Raw genomic sequence first — 15,769 nt, forward strand, 5'->3', positions numbered from 1 at the left:
CTTATGTGTTTAGTCTGCTAAGAGATGCTGTCTACCATGAAGGATTGAGTCACCACTAAGCATAAAGCTAAATATGAAAAGTTCACTGAAGTTGCAAGTACATGAACAGCAGATATTTTACCAGAACCATAGCCACGCAGGAGTCTGCACTCAAAGTATCGTATGCTATTGCACTTCAGCTTGCTAAAGTTAGAGTTTATTTTTTGTTTGCTGTAAACATTTTGTATTCATAACCTAAACATGCATATATGACATTGAATTACGGCACCGTATGTCGGTTTAATAAACAGTATAGACATACAAAGACTGTTTAAAATGTCAGTTTTATTACATTTGGGTCAGTGTGCAGCATTATGTGGTCCTCTGGTAGTGTTAACACTAAATTGTAGCATCCTTCCATCATTCAAGTTGCCCATCCTTGTTTTAAAATGTAAAGAAGCATTGTTTGATTATATGGTAAATTGGCCTGCCAAACCCCGTTTTGCTGTAAACCTCCATTGCGTATTCTTGATCCCATAGATCCGCCCACAAAGCAAACCTTTGCTCCGCCCAATCATGACATGCGCGCAGATTTTATCGGGAGCGCGCTTTCTTTACAGTCAGAGCTGGTCTATCCTGGGTAGAGAGTGGTCGCATTTTTATATCCTAGGAAACACAGGAGACACCCTCTTCTCACAGCACAAACCGTGCCTGGAGTCGCGTGGCGTCTTTTACTTCATCCGAACCAACAAACTCTGACTTCGCATTAAATATGTCTAATATGGTTTGYCGTCAAAAGCCTCAGGTAAGAAAATTTATCTTGYTTTATTATTATTTTTACCTCTTTGTGCTTCCTAACGTCGTTCATTGTTAAGTATCTGGGTGTTAACCGTGCTAAGAACTCCTTTTCTCCTCTTCATTCAGGGTTAATCTTATTTTAAAATTAATTCTTCCTCTCTGGTTGAGAGGCARTAGGAAACCGCTGGAATCGGCTCTGTGTGTAAAGACGCGCGAAAAATGTTAACACAAAACCGCCTATTTCCGCTATAAAGAGAACATTGGGCARTTGTTGGCGAATAAAGGGTAAAAACCTCGCGAATTCACTTAAATCCTCCACATAGGTTCGTCGTGGTTTATTCAATTAATTAAACCGTCGTGGCTCTCCCATCCTCCCGTTAGCAAACCCGTCTCCTTGTTTCCGATCCACATCTGTTCAAGCTCAATGTCGCTTTATTATTTGTGCTGTCTTTCTAATCAGTGTCAAAGTCGAGTTATCCTAATGATGTCGGGTACTTAATTTGGGGAGTCTCCCGTCTCTGACCCACATTCCGGTAGCGGACTCCGGTAGACCTCTGGCTCCTAGCCAGWCATCACGGCCTTGCTAACACTAATTCGGATCTCGTGAACGTGTCTGTGTTAGCTTCCATGATCGTGCCCTCTGGGTGGGGGGGATGGTACATCAGCGCCATATGTCTCAAATAACTGTCTCAGAGGGTTAAATCTATATATTAAAATACTTAAATGTGTCTAAATTAATTTTAGGTAGTGTGGGAGCGTGTAAAAAATCACGTTTCTGGGTCGTAGATTTGCCAAACGCTGACGCAGTGTTTGACCTATTGTGCTGTTAATCCGGTTCCGAGGATGTGGCAACCACGTGGAGAAATCTGAAATAACTTAATTAAATAAAATACGTTTTTGACAGCTTATTTTGAGACTATTTTGAGATTGAAATGAGGGGGGGAAAAGGGAGTGGTTACGTTGATTGAATTAAGTTGCCTCGTTTTTGACGTGCAGGCTGATGGGGGTGTTTCCTCCACATTTTTGACGTCTCCATTTTTTATCCGGACCAGTTTTCGAGGTTAAATCTGATTCTTCATCGGTATCATGAGTTGTTGTTTTTTTTTTACCCCCTCCCCCCTGAAGCTCTGTAGAATTTGTTGTGCTGCATACAAGCGTTTTTACTGGTTTCTCGTTAATGTTCAATTGTAAGCCGTAAATTTCCACTCAGTTAAAAGCTGATGAAATATTCGTCAATGCCTCGTTTGGCCACTGGATGGCAGTCTAACAAGCATTGATTGTTCAGCCTCAGAGCTGCACTTTTGTGCCTGTTTAATCGGATGGAATAATTATGGGGTGGAAATGCATTCAGAGCTACTCTTTGTGACAAACTAGTGGACAGTCTTAACTTTTTATTATTTATTTCAGATGACTGTTCTTTTTGTCTGATTGCCTTTTTTATGTACCCCGCYCAATCTATAGCAGAGCCAACCATGAACCTCCTAACCACTTTGTTTTTATATTTATGTGTTTGAGCAATAAAATAATTTAGACTAATTGTTTTTGCATATTTAATGTGCAATGGGCATGGGTTTTATTYAGTCAATACTGAAAGCTTGGTTGCTGGTTCTGCCAGGAATGCTGGTAATGGTACAAAAACAACAGCTGGGATTGAGATGGAAACTCTGTGTTAAAGAACAGTCTAGAAAGTTGGGGGTGGGGTTTGCCTGCTAGAGCTGTTAGGTGGTGAAAATGAAGAGGCAGTGAACTTGTGTGGCGGACCCAGGCATCTGGAGGGCATGAGCTTTTTGGGGGAGTCTCCGGCCAGATGTTGTGTAACAACCCAAAACCAGGCCAGTGCCCTTTCTATTAACATGCAGGGGAGGGGTTTTAGAAACCTTCCTGAAAGTGCAGCTCAGTGATTTTAACRTGCACTATTTGCATTTTAGAACTTACATTTTTCATTGATAGTGGCATATTTTTTTTTTTGCGTACTTCATTTAATATTTCTAATGGRTTTCACATCAGCTGGCCTGGAGGTAACAGCTAGACTGCCCTGTCGATTTAAACAAACCRTTATCTGCTGCCAGTCGGTGTATTTTGTCCTGTTTAAGGCTGGGTAATCCCATCACAACATCTGATCGTGATCACAATTCTGATCATGAGGATAATGCACTTGCAAGTTTAGTAGGCCATTGGAAAAATGTCTGGCATTTTTCACACCCATTRCCCTCAGCAGGTTTTGCACACATATTATTGATTATATACTGAGAAGGCAATATCAGTGTCGCAGAGCAAAATAGCTTTTTTCAAAATGTGCACAGCCTTTTTTCTCCTTGGTAAATAAATGTCAGAGTGAAATATTTAGTTTACATGCCTTTTAGTATCTTTCCAACAATACTTTTTTTTTCCAGACTAGACATACGTAGTAATCACAAACATAAATGTAGATGAAGCTTTCTGTCACAGTGCCATTGACTCTGCACACAAATTAGATTTTAAYAATTAAATTTCATGTTAAATCACATGCTGATGTGAGGAATATAAAACTAACAATAGCTCGAGCAACATAGTTACCCTGCTTCCCTGCCTCGGTCTTAAAACTGGTTTTGTGGGTGGTTTTCACCCACGTGTGGGAAGAGTAGTAAACATGCAGCGTTTGAGCAGATGACAACTTCTTTTTTTTTTAAAAGGCTGTATTCCTAAAAAAAAAAACCCAGCCCATGTATCGAGGGGTGTGCAGCCCGTGGGGTTTCAGAGATCTAACTTCAGAGAGCTGATTGAACGTCTCTCCTGGCCTGTCGGGATGTAGCAGCAGGTGTGCAGATTTTATAAAGTGTAAGGTAGGAATAGCAAATGAACTGACAGGGTTTCTTATGATTTACCAGCAAACTTGGTTAAAATATCTGAATCAAGCTCYGTTTCCAAATTCAAGGTGGATTATGTTGCCTAATAGAGGGACTAAGACGTCATCAAACAGACTCTGTGAAACGGATTACTGTTGAATTTTGTATGCAGTGTGACAGCAGCTCTTCTGCGTGTCAGGAAGAGGCTTTTTAACGGGATTCTCTGTATGGAAAAGAAAACTGGAGGGTGGTTTTTAACCGGCATCCTGTGTCTGAGGTTGCCTCATTTACCATGTGGAACTGACTCATACTTGCACTGCTATCTTGCCAAAAGCAGACAGGGTCAATTTCAAATGTCAAAAAAAAAAGGCAAACCTCAACTCTGTTTTTCTCCTTTTTTCCCCCTTTTAGGTTATAATATATGACCAACACAGGATAAGTACTACTCTATAGCCAACGGGATCCCGAGGACTTGATTACAGTCGCTTTAAGCCTGATAGTTTGTCCGCACGGCTGCTCCCACTCTCCCTTCTACGCACGGCTGTCATCGGCTGGCATCTCTTCTAACAAGTCCCCTCTCCGTGGGTGAAGAAGTCCAAGTTCCACTGCGATCTTGGTCTGCTTTGCCTACTTCCTACATTTGGTTCCTGTTCTACTCTCAGCAGTGGCGYTTTCCTGGATTTGGATTACTCCCTATTAGGTAAGCCTATGACTAATGCATAGGACTGATAAATCRCTGTGCACATTCYGGGCGCCTAATTCTAATTCTCTCTGTAATAGATGGCTTTTATTGATTGATGACCAGTGTTGCACAGCTTAATAGGGTGTTGTGCGCTCAAGAAGACATGTATGCTTGTTGTTACTTCATGTGGGATATTCTTTTTAATATATTTTCAGAAATTCAATAAAAAAATTTRCCAACATGACTCCAAACGGTTATTTGATCTTCGAGGATGAGAGCTTCCTGGATTCCACGGTGGCCAAAATGAACGCTTTGAGAAAAAGTGGTCAGTTCTGCGACGTGAGACTGCAGGTATGGTTACTTGTGTAAACATTTTTATCTATTTTGACKTTTTTTGTTTAATAAAACCTGYTTTAACCTTTTTATTTAACATGACAACCCACAATGATCGTAAATCTCCTTTTCAAGGGCCTGAAGGCAGCTTTAATGGATTAATGGATTAGCATTTTTATGAAAATAACAGAAATATTGCCCACTTCAGGCCTTGTACAATCCTTTTTAGAAGACATTCTATTCATAAAAATGGCGGTTTCTGTTTGTCACTTCAACAAACTGGACCAGCTTCTGATTTTTGCTTCCTTTCTCCAGGTGTGTGGTCAYGAGCTGATGGCTCACCGTGCCGTTCTGGCCTGCTGCAGTCCGTACTTGTTTGAGATCTTTAACAGTGATATTGAGACTCCTGGAATCTCACATATCACTTTTGAGGACTTAAACCCAGATGCTATAGAGATCTTGCTCAACTATGCCTACACTGCCCAGTTAGTATTCATTTCAACCTTTCGTTTGCTGCCTGGTTTGGATCTAATGTCTGCCAAACTCTGAGCTGAAACCACTTTTTTGTTTTGTAATGCAGACTGAAAGCAGAAAAGGAGCTGGTCAAGGATGTGTACTCGGCAGCCAAAAGGTTCAAGATGGAGCGAGTCAAACAGGTTTGTATTTAAACATCAKCTCTCCCAAAAACAAATGTGCTCTCGCTCATAACACTCAAATCACAAGTGCCAGTGTAATAACGGAGTCTTGGTATYTTCACCTCCTCAGATTTGTGGCGACTACCTGCTGTCTAAAATGGATTTCCAAAATGCCATCTCCTTTCGAAACTTTGCCAGCTCTATGGGAGACCCCAGACTTTTGGCAAAGGTGGACGGTTACATCCAGGACCATCTGCTGGACGTGTCTGAACAGGAAGACTTCCTTAAACTCCCCAGATTAAAGGTAATGGCCCAAACTTGTATGTTAATTCTTTTCTGTTGGATAAATCRTGGTGGTGATTACAATCTTCTTATGTTTACAGTTAGAGGTGATGCTTGAAGACCACTTGACCCTGCCCAGCAATGGCAAACTCTACTCGAAGGTGCTAAACTGGGTGCAGCGTAGCCTTTGGGAGAATGGCGACCAACTGGAGCGACTGATGGAAGAGGTCAGTATCGACTGTCGGACCAGTTCTTTGGTCCTACTTTCCCTTTCCTCTTCCTCCTCCTCCTGTTTTGTGACATTGCGATGTCATTGAAAGGACTGCAGTGGAACTGGCATGCCGATGTCACGCTGCTTTGTCAGGATTGTTCTTTTTGTTTTCCTCTGATTTGAGGTTTTTGCAGTAAGAAACTCTGTATGCCTGATCCATACTTCAAATTAGAGGTGAGCCAAAAGAGCTGCTCATTTGCTCTTGTTTTTCTTTTGGGTTGGTTTCTAGTGTTTCTGAGTATGTGCTGGGTTTACACACAAACCCGTGTTAGTATTACAGGGCTCGTCTCATCTGAAACACAAACTCAAAAGGTTCCCAAAGGTCTGGTCCTTGATTATTTTATTTTATATTGTTTTTTTTGTTTGTTTGTTTGCTTTCTCACTGCCCCTTTTATTGTCTGAACAGGTGCAAGTTTGTTGCTCCAGCACTAACAGGCACTCCTCCCCGTTGATTTTTCCTGTAGGTTTATTATCAGCAGCAGGAGACCAGACTGAGGAGCCACGACTGAGGCCACCAGGGTAAATGAGTCAGAGAAAAGAGGGAGGAGAGGAGTACTACTACTGCCTCTCAGCCGCCCCTCTTTGCAGCCAAGCAGCATTGTGGCCCCATCTGTTTCCTCCACACATACAGATAAATCCCATTCCTCTCCGTTTACTAGAGCACATTACTCAAACATTTATCAGACTGAATGTCCCCATTTTATACCACATTAGTTATTTTCATGCAGGTCTGCGTGTTCATTAGCACATTCATGAACCACCCACATTAGTCATTRAACTGAATGATTGTGCTCAAGCATTTTTATGTAGTAGATTATAAATGAAATTAATATTTTTAAACCAATGTTTATTTTTTTCTTCTTTGCTTTTAAATTTGTATGATGAGCAGCTGCGTGACTTTTATTATTTTTTGAAGTATTTATTTTAGTATTAAGTTTTTGCCTGAACAGAATACACAAAGTTTGATTTTACTTGATGGGATTATTAGTTTTAAGGTGTTTTTTTTTCTTCTGGATTTTGCTGCTTTTTGTGACTGCCATCTGTGAACAACATTTCCAGCCTAAAGACCCGTTTCCAAGCCGCAGGGAAGACGAGAGGGCCACGCGCAACTCCTCCTGTTTGTTGAAGATCTTTCCAGAAGCAGCCTCTATTTTCCCCAAATTCTTTTTTTTTTTTTTTTTGTAGATGCAAACAAAGGAGACCCACTGACACAGTCGGCAACTCCTTTCTTGAGCTCAAACTCTTAACCCCCCCACCCCCAACCTCCACAGCAGCAGTCTGCATCTTCAAAGAGAAGATTATTCCATCCAGCTGAAGATTCAGACGTTTGTCGTTTCYCCCCCTCTATTCCTCCTGACAACTCTGCTGCTCCCCCCTCCTCTTCTTCCYTTTTTTTGTGCTGGGGTTCTCAGTGTGTTGCCTTGGAGACAGACAGCCACATGGGTGTGTTGTTCCTGTTTGTCTTTCAGGTGCAAACGCTCTACTACTCACCTGACCATAAGCTGGTGGATGGAGGGCTGGTGATTGAGGGGCACAGTGAGGTGTTTGGTGGCGAGGAGGACCACCTCCAGTTTGTGCAGGTACCCCTGCGCTTTGCTTATGAAGCATCTATTGTGGTGTGACATTTAGTGTGATAAATTCTCCCTGGGCTTTATGATAAGATACAACTCTATTTGTATTTGGCTTAAATGTGGYTCATTAACAGCCTTGTTGTAAGAACAGATGTCAGACTGGCAAAGTGGTAGCTATAGTACCTGACTGGTAACGAAGCYGATTTTAATGTTTAGTTTAGGATTGGTGCAGAGTGCCTTCTTTATGCTCCATTTTGAGTCGTAAAGAATTAGCAGAAAAAAATCAGTGTGCTGTAATGTGAAGACAGGGTTCCTGCGAATCCTTAAAAGGCATTGAATTCATCAATCCAAAATTAAGGTCTTAATTAGCCTTAAAATGTCTTAAATCAATCTTTCAAAAGTCTTAAAAATGCTAACACATTGTATATAGGCTGACTTTAATTTGTCTCAAATATTCAAATAATTGGTAACATTAATTTTAAGCATTCACATGCAGACATTCCCCTTTGACATCACTTCCTGTTGCTTCCCATGCAAATATCTCAACAACCGTCTGTCTGAGCAACGTGAAATTCGTTTCATAATATGTTAACAATTTTGTCTTTCCAAAAATGTATTCACATTTCTTACAAAAAAAATTGATGTCAAAGGCACTTTAGGTGGGCACTGTGGTACTAAAACCCCAAATTCTGTGTCGTTAGAGGATTTCCAGGAATTAAATTAAGTTTAAAACTGACTGCTAAGAATGTGTTTGCTATATTTGACAAAAGCAGTTAGGTATGGTTAAAACACTTGGTTTATTAGAAATATTTGGATATTTCAACCAAAAATACTTTGATTCACGAGTTTCTGCCAGTTTTTATTTTAATTTTTTTGTCCTTTGTGTTTATTGTGAAATTTGTCTTAAATTTAACTTAATTTGGCATTAAAAAGTCTTAAAAGGTCTTAAATTTAACTTGCCTTTAACTGTAGGAACCCGCAGGGATGGCACGATTGCGTCACTTTTGGCGCACGCCTCCTCGCACCCGGTTCAACTAGGGTATCTAAGTTTTAGCAAGTCAAATTTAAGACTTTTTAAGACCACCACCTTGAATGAAATTTAAGACCAACAGTATAAGCGATGGTTCTGCAGAGACAGCCGGGGGAGACGGAGAACTAATCGCTTCTGCCCGACAAAATTTAAGACCTTTTGAGTAACAAATTTAAGACCAAATTGCACAGTTTTTTAAAACAAATTTAAGACTTTTTAAGACCACCACCTTGAATGAAATTTAAGACCAACAGTATAAGCGATGGTTCTGCAGAGACAGCCGGGGGAGACGGAGAACTAATCGCTTCTGCCCGACAAAATTTAAGACCTTTTGAGTAACAAATTTAAGACCAAATTGCACAGTTTTTTAAAACAAATTTAAGACTTTTTAAGGACCTGCGGACACCCTGTGAACCCAGCTTTAGCAGTGAAACGGCAAACTTCATGCAAAGCTGTTCAACATCGCCCTCAAAACATTTTCTAATGCTCTAAGTACTGAAAAATTCCCCTTACTRTCAGGTCTTTTAAAAATCTTCAAAGAAGACACACTCAGCCATTGCGACTCTTACTGAACTTGCTCAGTTGTTTATCCACCCATGTTTACAGGGCAGCTAATGTAAAGAGATACATCCTATTGGTCAAATACTTCCAAGCTTCTGTGTGATTTCCAAAACTCCTAAATGCAAACATCTGAGCTCACCATTTATTGCACTTGATGCCGTTTTTGGTGATTTGCCTATTACGCAGGCTGTTATCCCAGTGGCGATAAATGTTCCATATATTGTGCAGCCCCTGGTATAGGTTTAAGATGTAATAGGCTCAGATTGGCCATCGGTGGGCCTGTGGTGCAAAGTCAGTTTTTGTAGCTGCATTGTGCTCTTGCAGAAGAAACCTGTCCGTGAGAGCGCCCAGAGACAGCTCAGCTGCAGCTCTTCAGGAAGCCTGTCGCCCTCCAACCAAGCAGCAAATGTCCAAAAACCAAGCGCCAGGAGAGAGTGGAAGTACATCGCCTCTGAGAAGACCTCAAGTAAGTGTTTTTTGTCTCAAGTGACCACGAATGGTTTCTGCATAATAAAAAGATGTGATTCTTTACTTTTGTTCTTTTTTTTCCTCCTAGACAACAACTATTTGTGTCTGGCTGTGTTGGACGGCGTGCTGTGCGTGATCTTCATACACGGCCGCAACAGCCCTCAGACCTCTCCGACTGCCACTCCCTGCCTGGTGAAGAGTCTCAGCTTCGAGGCCCAGCCCGAGGAGGTGGAGGAGCACCCGCTCTCACCCATGCATTACGCTCGCTCCGGCCTGGGCACCGCGTCTCTGAATGGGAAACTCATCGCAGCAGGTTAGCACTGAATGAGGGATTTAAAGAAAAGACAAGTAAAATCGATCCATTTGACGCACCCTAACACCCTTTTCTGAACTTGTGTGTGTGTGTGTGTGTGTGTGTAGGAGGTTACAACAGAGAGGAGTGTCTGAGGACTGTGGAGTGTTACGATCCCAGCGAGGACTGCTGGACTTTCATCGCACCCATGCGGACTCCGAGGGCTCGGTTCCAGATGGCCGTGCTCATGGTAAAGTCTACTAGCCCTCCTTATCTCCAGTGTATTTACTTTATAATTAAAAGACGGATTGGATATCGGCTAAGCTTGCGTGTGTTCTGACGTGCTTTACTTGTTCTAGGTAAACACTTTAATCAAGCGTTTCAAATAGATTTTCTTGTGCTGTGCAATTCTAATCACCAATTCTTGTCCAACTCTCAGGGTCAGCTGTATGTGATCGGGGGTTCCAACGGACATTCTGATGAGCTGAGCTGTGGGGAGATGTACGATCCACATATTGACGAGTGGGTTCAGGTGTCAGAACTGAGGACAAACCGTTGCAACGCAGGTTGGTCCACTGTGCAAGGACTAGTGAGAGAAAAAAATTTAAAGTAGGCAGTGCCTTCATCAGCTTAGCCTTCTAGTTGAATTCACAGCTGTTGTCTTTGTGAAGGTGTCTGCTCCTTGAACAACAAGCTTTACGTTGTGGGAGGGTCGGACCCCTGTGGGCAGAAGGGCCTGAAGAACTGCGACGTGTTTGACCCTGTGGCTAAAACCTGGTCCAACTGCGCCTCCCTCAACATCAGTACGTTTCCGCCCCGTTTTGCATGCAGTACATTTAGAAATTGGAAAARAATTTAGGAACACCAATACAGTATAAAACGGTATACAAAGTGGCATTTTTAACCCAACTTTTGTTTTCAGGGAGGCACCAGGCAGCAGTGTGCGAGTTGGATGGCTTCATGTATGTGATTGGGGGTGCAGAGTCGTGGAACTGCCTGAACACCGTGGAGCGTTACAACCCTGAGAACAACACCTGGACCCTGGTGGCCCCCATGAATGTGGCTCGCAGAGGAGCTGCTGTTGCTGTCCATGCAGGTAACGACACYAAACTGTGGTTACAGCACCACTGTGATACATTTGTTTAATAAGGAATAACTTAAAATGTATATACATACTGTTGGTGACTCGTCCCATCAAACTGAGGATTAGGTCAAACTGTACAAAAGTACATTTTCACATTCCTGCTTTTAAAGCTGCACTGGGTTATACTGATATTCTGAGCAGTTCCAGAGATGTGGCTTGATTTTACGGCTGCCACGATTCGTCGACTAGTCGCGATTATGTCAGCTATTAATATCGCCAACGACTAATTTAATAGTCGATGCATCGTTTTTTTCTAAATTTGTGTTTTATTTTATTTTTTAAAGACCTATAAAATGATAAAAATATTTTTTTAAAAAGGTACTCATTTGTAGCAGTCCTAATTACCACTACTGCGCATGTGTATCAAGGACAGAAAGGCAGACGTGGCAGTGGAAARTGCCACAGCAGTTTGGAGAGAAAAACAAAGTTAGAAAAAAATGACGTACAATATCAACTATTACATTTGATCTAGATTTTAATAGTCGACAATAATTGTGGCTAGTTCACTAATTGTGGCAGCCCTACTTGATTTGTCTCGTTAATAACAATAATACATTGATATTTGGTCTGAATCCTATTATTAGGTTGTTCTAATGAAGAATTTTTGATGTCATTTTAAATAGGAGCACTCAAATAGAAATAAGATGTTGAGATTTCCTAGTTAGAGTGCAAGGGAAATGTAAAAAAAATTAAGACGTTTTTGCTCAAAGTCAACAACCCATTGCTAAAAGGCTTAAAGTGCCTGTGACATGCCTATTCTTCAAATACAAAAAGTCAAATAAAAAATCTTTATACTTAATAAAATTGGTATAGTACACATGATATTATCCATTTTGTTACATAACTGGCCTATTTTCTTTTGAATTTGGCTCTGCCAAAGTGAAACAGGAAGTGACATCAAAGAGGAACTCGTTAAACTCTCGGGTCTCAGTTTATTAAAACAAAATTATTTAAATTTTTTTGTCTCTTCGATAGCAACTAAAAATAATCTAAAGAAACATCAGATTCTTCTCTGCAGTCTGTGTTGTTAGCTTTTGTAACGACGCTCTGTTTACATTCAGACATTCCCCTTTGACATCACTTCCTGTTTCTTCACATGCAAATATCTCAACAACCGTGCATCTCAGCGACATGAAATTTGTTTTGCAACATGTTTATAAATGTTATCTTTCCAAAATTGCTTTCATGTTTATTACAAAAATTTGATGTCACAGGCACTTAAAAATATATATAATTTTATATGTCTGATAGTTTATTTAAATGATCCATTTAATAAGGCATTTATTTATTCAATGCAGTTCTTGCATTGTTTCACCGCATACCACTTTAGGACTTAACCCTCCGTTCGATGTGATGGGTCATGTATTCTAACGGAGAATTAATTTTTTTTTACGCGTTTCGTAGGCAAGCTGTTTGTTGTCGGCGGATTCGATGGCTCCCACGCTCTCCGCTGCGTGGAGGTCTACGATCCTGCCCGCAACGAGTGGAGGATGCTGGGCAGCATGATCTCATCACGCAGCAATGCGGGCGTGGCCATGCTGGGCCAAACCATCTACGTGGTGGGAGGCTTCGACGGGAACGAGTTCTTGAACACGGTGGAGGTGTACAACCCCGAGACAGATGAGTGGAACGACTGCACCAAAGCCCCGTCTCCCCTTTCTGACTGAAAGGAGGGAGTAAAGTGTGTGCGTGGGGGGAGAGGGGGCTTTGGAGGCTCACAGTGCTTCATCCATTTCCAAACTAACAGGCTTAGTGACGTAATCATGTTTCGTGATGTTTCTATGTGTATGAACGGGTGGGTGGGAGGGTGGGGATGTTAAGGTGAGGGGTCTTCAGTGAAGACTGGCCTAATCTTGGCAAATAGGGAGGTGGGTGGGGTCGTTGCCCAAAGCAACATGAAGCCTTTGCATATTGCATACATTGTTTCTGTTCTGTATATAATTTGTTTCTTCCACAATAATTTTTTGTCATATGCCAACGTATATTACACGTTTAGTGCTTTTATTTTCTCCTCAAGTTTAAGACTTTGATGGTTTTCAGATGAGTTTTCAACTTTTGGGTCACGTATAAGGTGGCCGTACTGAGTGGTGACGATTTTTGAGTTCAGAAAACCTGTTTTTAATTTAAGAAAATCTCTTGTGGAAATGTAATTTTGCTCACATATTCAAAAGTGGATGCTTTCAAAGCCTTACTCCGTGTGTGAGTGGATAAACACCTGTCACAGCTTTTTTTTGTCATTTTAAACAAGCTGGATTGCTTTTTTGACTCTTAAATGATGGCCTTTTTTATATTTTTATACACCAATTTATCAGTAAACGGTAGAAGTAGAAGCAGACAGCTTAATAAGTGAGTAAATCTAATCAGTGCCAGATTTAGTTATTTTTAGTGCACACACCAAATACGCACAACCATGCTTCTGCTAACCAAATTTATTATTATTATTATTATTTTTTAAATGTGATTGAACTAGATATATGTAGAGGTACATATTGACATTTCTTTTTTTCTCTTTTGTGTTTTTAAAGTGTCAGGCATTGGCAGATTTCTCTGGCAGGAATTTTAGTGCAAGAAACAAAAAAAATCACATTTGTATTGTAACAACAGTTCTTAATTAATAAATCATTTAAATCTGATTTTGTCTTCTGTCTTTTTTATGCATGTCAAAATTAGACTTATTGGGAATTACATTTTTGAGAAAACGTAACAGATTTGTATCTTCAACAGGAAGATAAAAGGGTTGTCGGCCCTTTTTTTAACAATCAGCAGTTGCCAATAAATGTTTATAATACAAGCAGTGGATTTATTAATCTAAATATAGCCTTTACCTCTTTGCTTCATTATATTTCTGCCCCTACAGTCTCAACCTAGCCATCTCAGGGTCTCTGCTCTGTTAGTTTCTTGGGAACTGCCTTAACAAACCAGGATATTTACTGTTCCATTGGAGGAAATTAGACTAAACAAGCATGACAGTGTTCGTTTCAGGCTGCGGAAGTGTTGAAAAAKGGTGGGCTGTCTGCCAGAACCAGTTAACCCCACCCCCAATCCATCTGTGCTCATTCACAGGTTGGATGATTTCTGCTGACAGCTTGAAAAAAAAAAAAAAAGGGCCACGTGTGAAGAAACTCCTTGTGCAGATACARGTCCAACTAATGGATATTATAGCAATAAGACAATTTCATTTAGAAAAGTAAACCAGAGCTATGTACAAATACAGTAAACATTTTCCTCTGCTCAACAGAAATTCTGACACTTTTTTTTTTTTTGTTCAAACCATCAGTCCAGTCAAAACACGTCAAAACACATTAGATAATGTTTAATCTGAGTTTAGTGTGCAATTATTTATAGGACAAAGTTCTGATGTTTATTTGCTCATCTGCTTCCTTTTGCCTCTGCCTGCCCCACGTCTGCTGGGTGAACCTCTGACACAGTAGCAGCCGACGTAATCCCAAGTCTGCTGCCCTCAYCTGAGTCTAATCTCTTGTCGTCACACATGCAGCCAAGCGGTCATCCACAGGAAATCGGTCCAAGCACATGTACTGAAACACACAGAAAAAGCTGCAGCTTAAAAGGTTAGTGAGTGCCAAAACCATTAACTACATTCACTGAACTCAGGGAGGTGTTCTAATAAAGAGACGGTRCAGAAAAAGATTAACAAACATTTAATAAAGGCTTCATTTCTGTGTGCAAACAGCATTTTTTTTTTAAATAAAAAAGATTGTTACATGTAATACAAGTAAAAAAAAACATACCGGTACATGAGAGTGAAACTAAACTCTTTTCCCTTGATTTCTTTTTATGGCACTTCTTCACTACTTGCTGTTGGACATTGTAAGTTTTGGGCTGACCCCAACCCCAGTTTTGTGTTTTCTAAAGTTTTAAAACACCAGAAGCTTCACTAAATGATTTAATAATTTAAAATATAATCAAATCCTTTCCAAATGAAAAATTTCCACATGTACTGTAATTATTTGCTCCTAGTTTTTGATGTGTMAACTGAATTTTTGATTGTTTACCTAGAGAAGGCTCGTTAACTCAAACATTTTTTATGTTTTTTTATTTATTTTTTTTACATTTAGGACATGCACACCAAAAACCCAAAAGAAAAATTAGTGTAGAAAAACTAATTGTATGCTTTACATTTGCATAAATACTGATTAAATGACAGGATGCTGAGGTCAATGGTAAAGCTGGGTTATTTGGAGAAGCATCTTTTATAAAGGTAGAGAACATCCATTCATTTGAAGGAAAGTACCGTCTTAAAGGGTTTATCGTAGGAAAGTGTGGTCCACGACAGATATGCCTTCAAGCTTAGGTTTTACTTCAAGTAAAAACAAGTTTAATTTCAGGCATGTGTTTGGTCGATGTGCGGTCAGTGTGACCCTGCTTTAAACGGCACTATGTGGTGAAAGAGGTGTGCCGGCCTGTGACCTGAACGCAACAGTCCAACGCCTTTTTCAGCTCCATCAACTGGTTCCCTAAGACTCGCAGCTTCTCCCTGAGAGCAGATGAAAAGGAAAAAAAAAAATGCTTGGTAGACATAAAGAGATAAAAACTCAAGAAGACAGATGAAGCCATGAAGTGGGAGGAGTGCTTGACAAATGAATATCGCTTAAAATGCTCCATTTTTCAACGTGTTGTCAGTTTGACAGCCTGCCTTTAAAGAAATGTTTAAAAAGAAATAATTTTTCAGCAGTTTCTTACATTTTGAATTGTGTAGAAAAAAAGGGGGTAAAGGCTGGCTGGCACACCTGATAAATAAACAAGTAATTAACACGCTTCTGCAACTTAAAGAGGTCAGTAATTTAATCAGGTGTGTTGACGCAGAGAAACAAGTAAAACCTGCAGAAAAGTAGACCAGAATATAAGTAGACACCTCTGTGTTATGTGCTCAGATTGTC

The 15,769-nt window shown here is 40.4% G+C and overlaps 2 protein-coding genes across 2 annotated transcripts in view; one reads left to right on the forward strand and one right to left on the reverse strand.

The window, feature by feature from the left end:
* Window positions 1-603: 603 nt before the first annotated feature.
* On the forward strand, window positions 604-12,670 carry ivns1abpa (influenza virus NS1A binding protein a; the record flags this gene model as incomplete). Its single annotated transcript, XM_014007379.1, is given in 15 exon segments — window positions 604-784; window positions 4,014-4,302; window positions 4,500-4,635; window positions 4,933-5,102; window positions 5,198-5,273; window positions 5,383-5,556; window positions 5,636-5,761; window positions 7,275-7,385; window positions 9,292-9,433; window positions 9,524-9,748; window positions 9,856-9,977; window positions 10,167-10,293; window positions 10,399-10,530; window positions 10,650-10,823; window positions 12,276-12,670. Coding segments are annotated over 13 exon segments (1,953 nt in total). The 3' UTR covers window positions 12,539-12,670.
* Window positions 12,671-13,096: 426 nt separating this feature from the next.
* swt1 (SWT1 RNA endoribonuclease homolog) overlaps window positions 13,097-15,769 on the reverse strand; it is a gene marked incomplete at its 5' end in the record, with an annotated part of 29,616 nt that continues 26,943 nt past the window's right edge. Inside the window, 1 exon segment of the mRNA XM_014007380.1 lies at window positions 13,097-15,366. Within this exon segment, the coding sequence (XP_013862834.1) occupies window positions 15,267-15,366 (100 nt within the window).

Source organism: Austrofundulus limnaeus, unplaced genomic scaffold (assembly GCF_001266775.1).
Source record: "Austrofundulus limnaeus strain Quisiro unplaced genomic scaffold, Austrofundulus_limnaeus-1.0 Scaffold41, whole genome shotgun sequence".
In the NCBI taxonomy this organism is placed as follows: domain Eukaryota; kingdom Metazoa; phylum Chordata; class Actinopteri; order Cyprinodontiformes; family Rivulidae; genus Austrofundulus; species Austrofundulus limnaeus.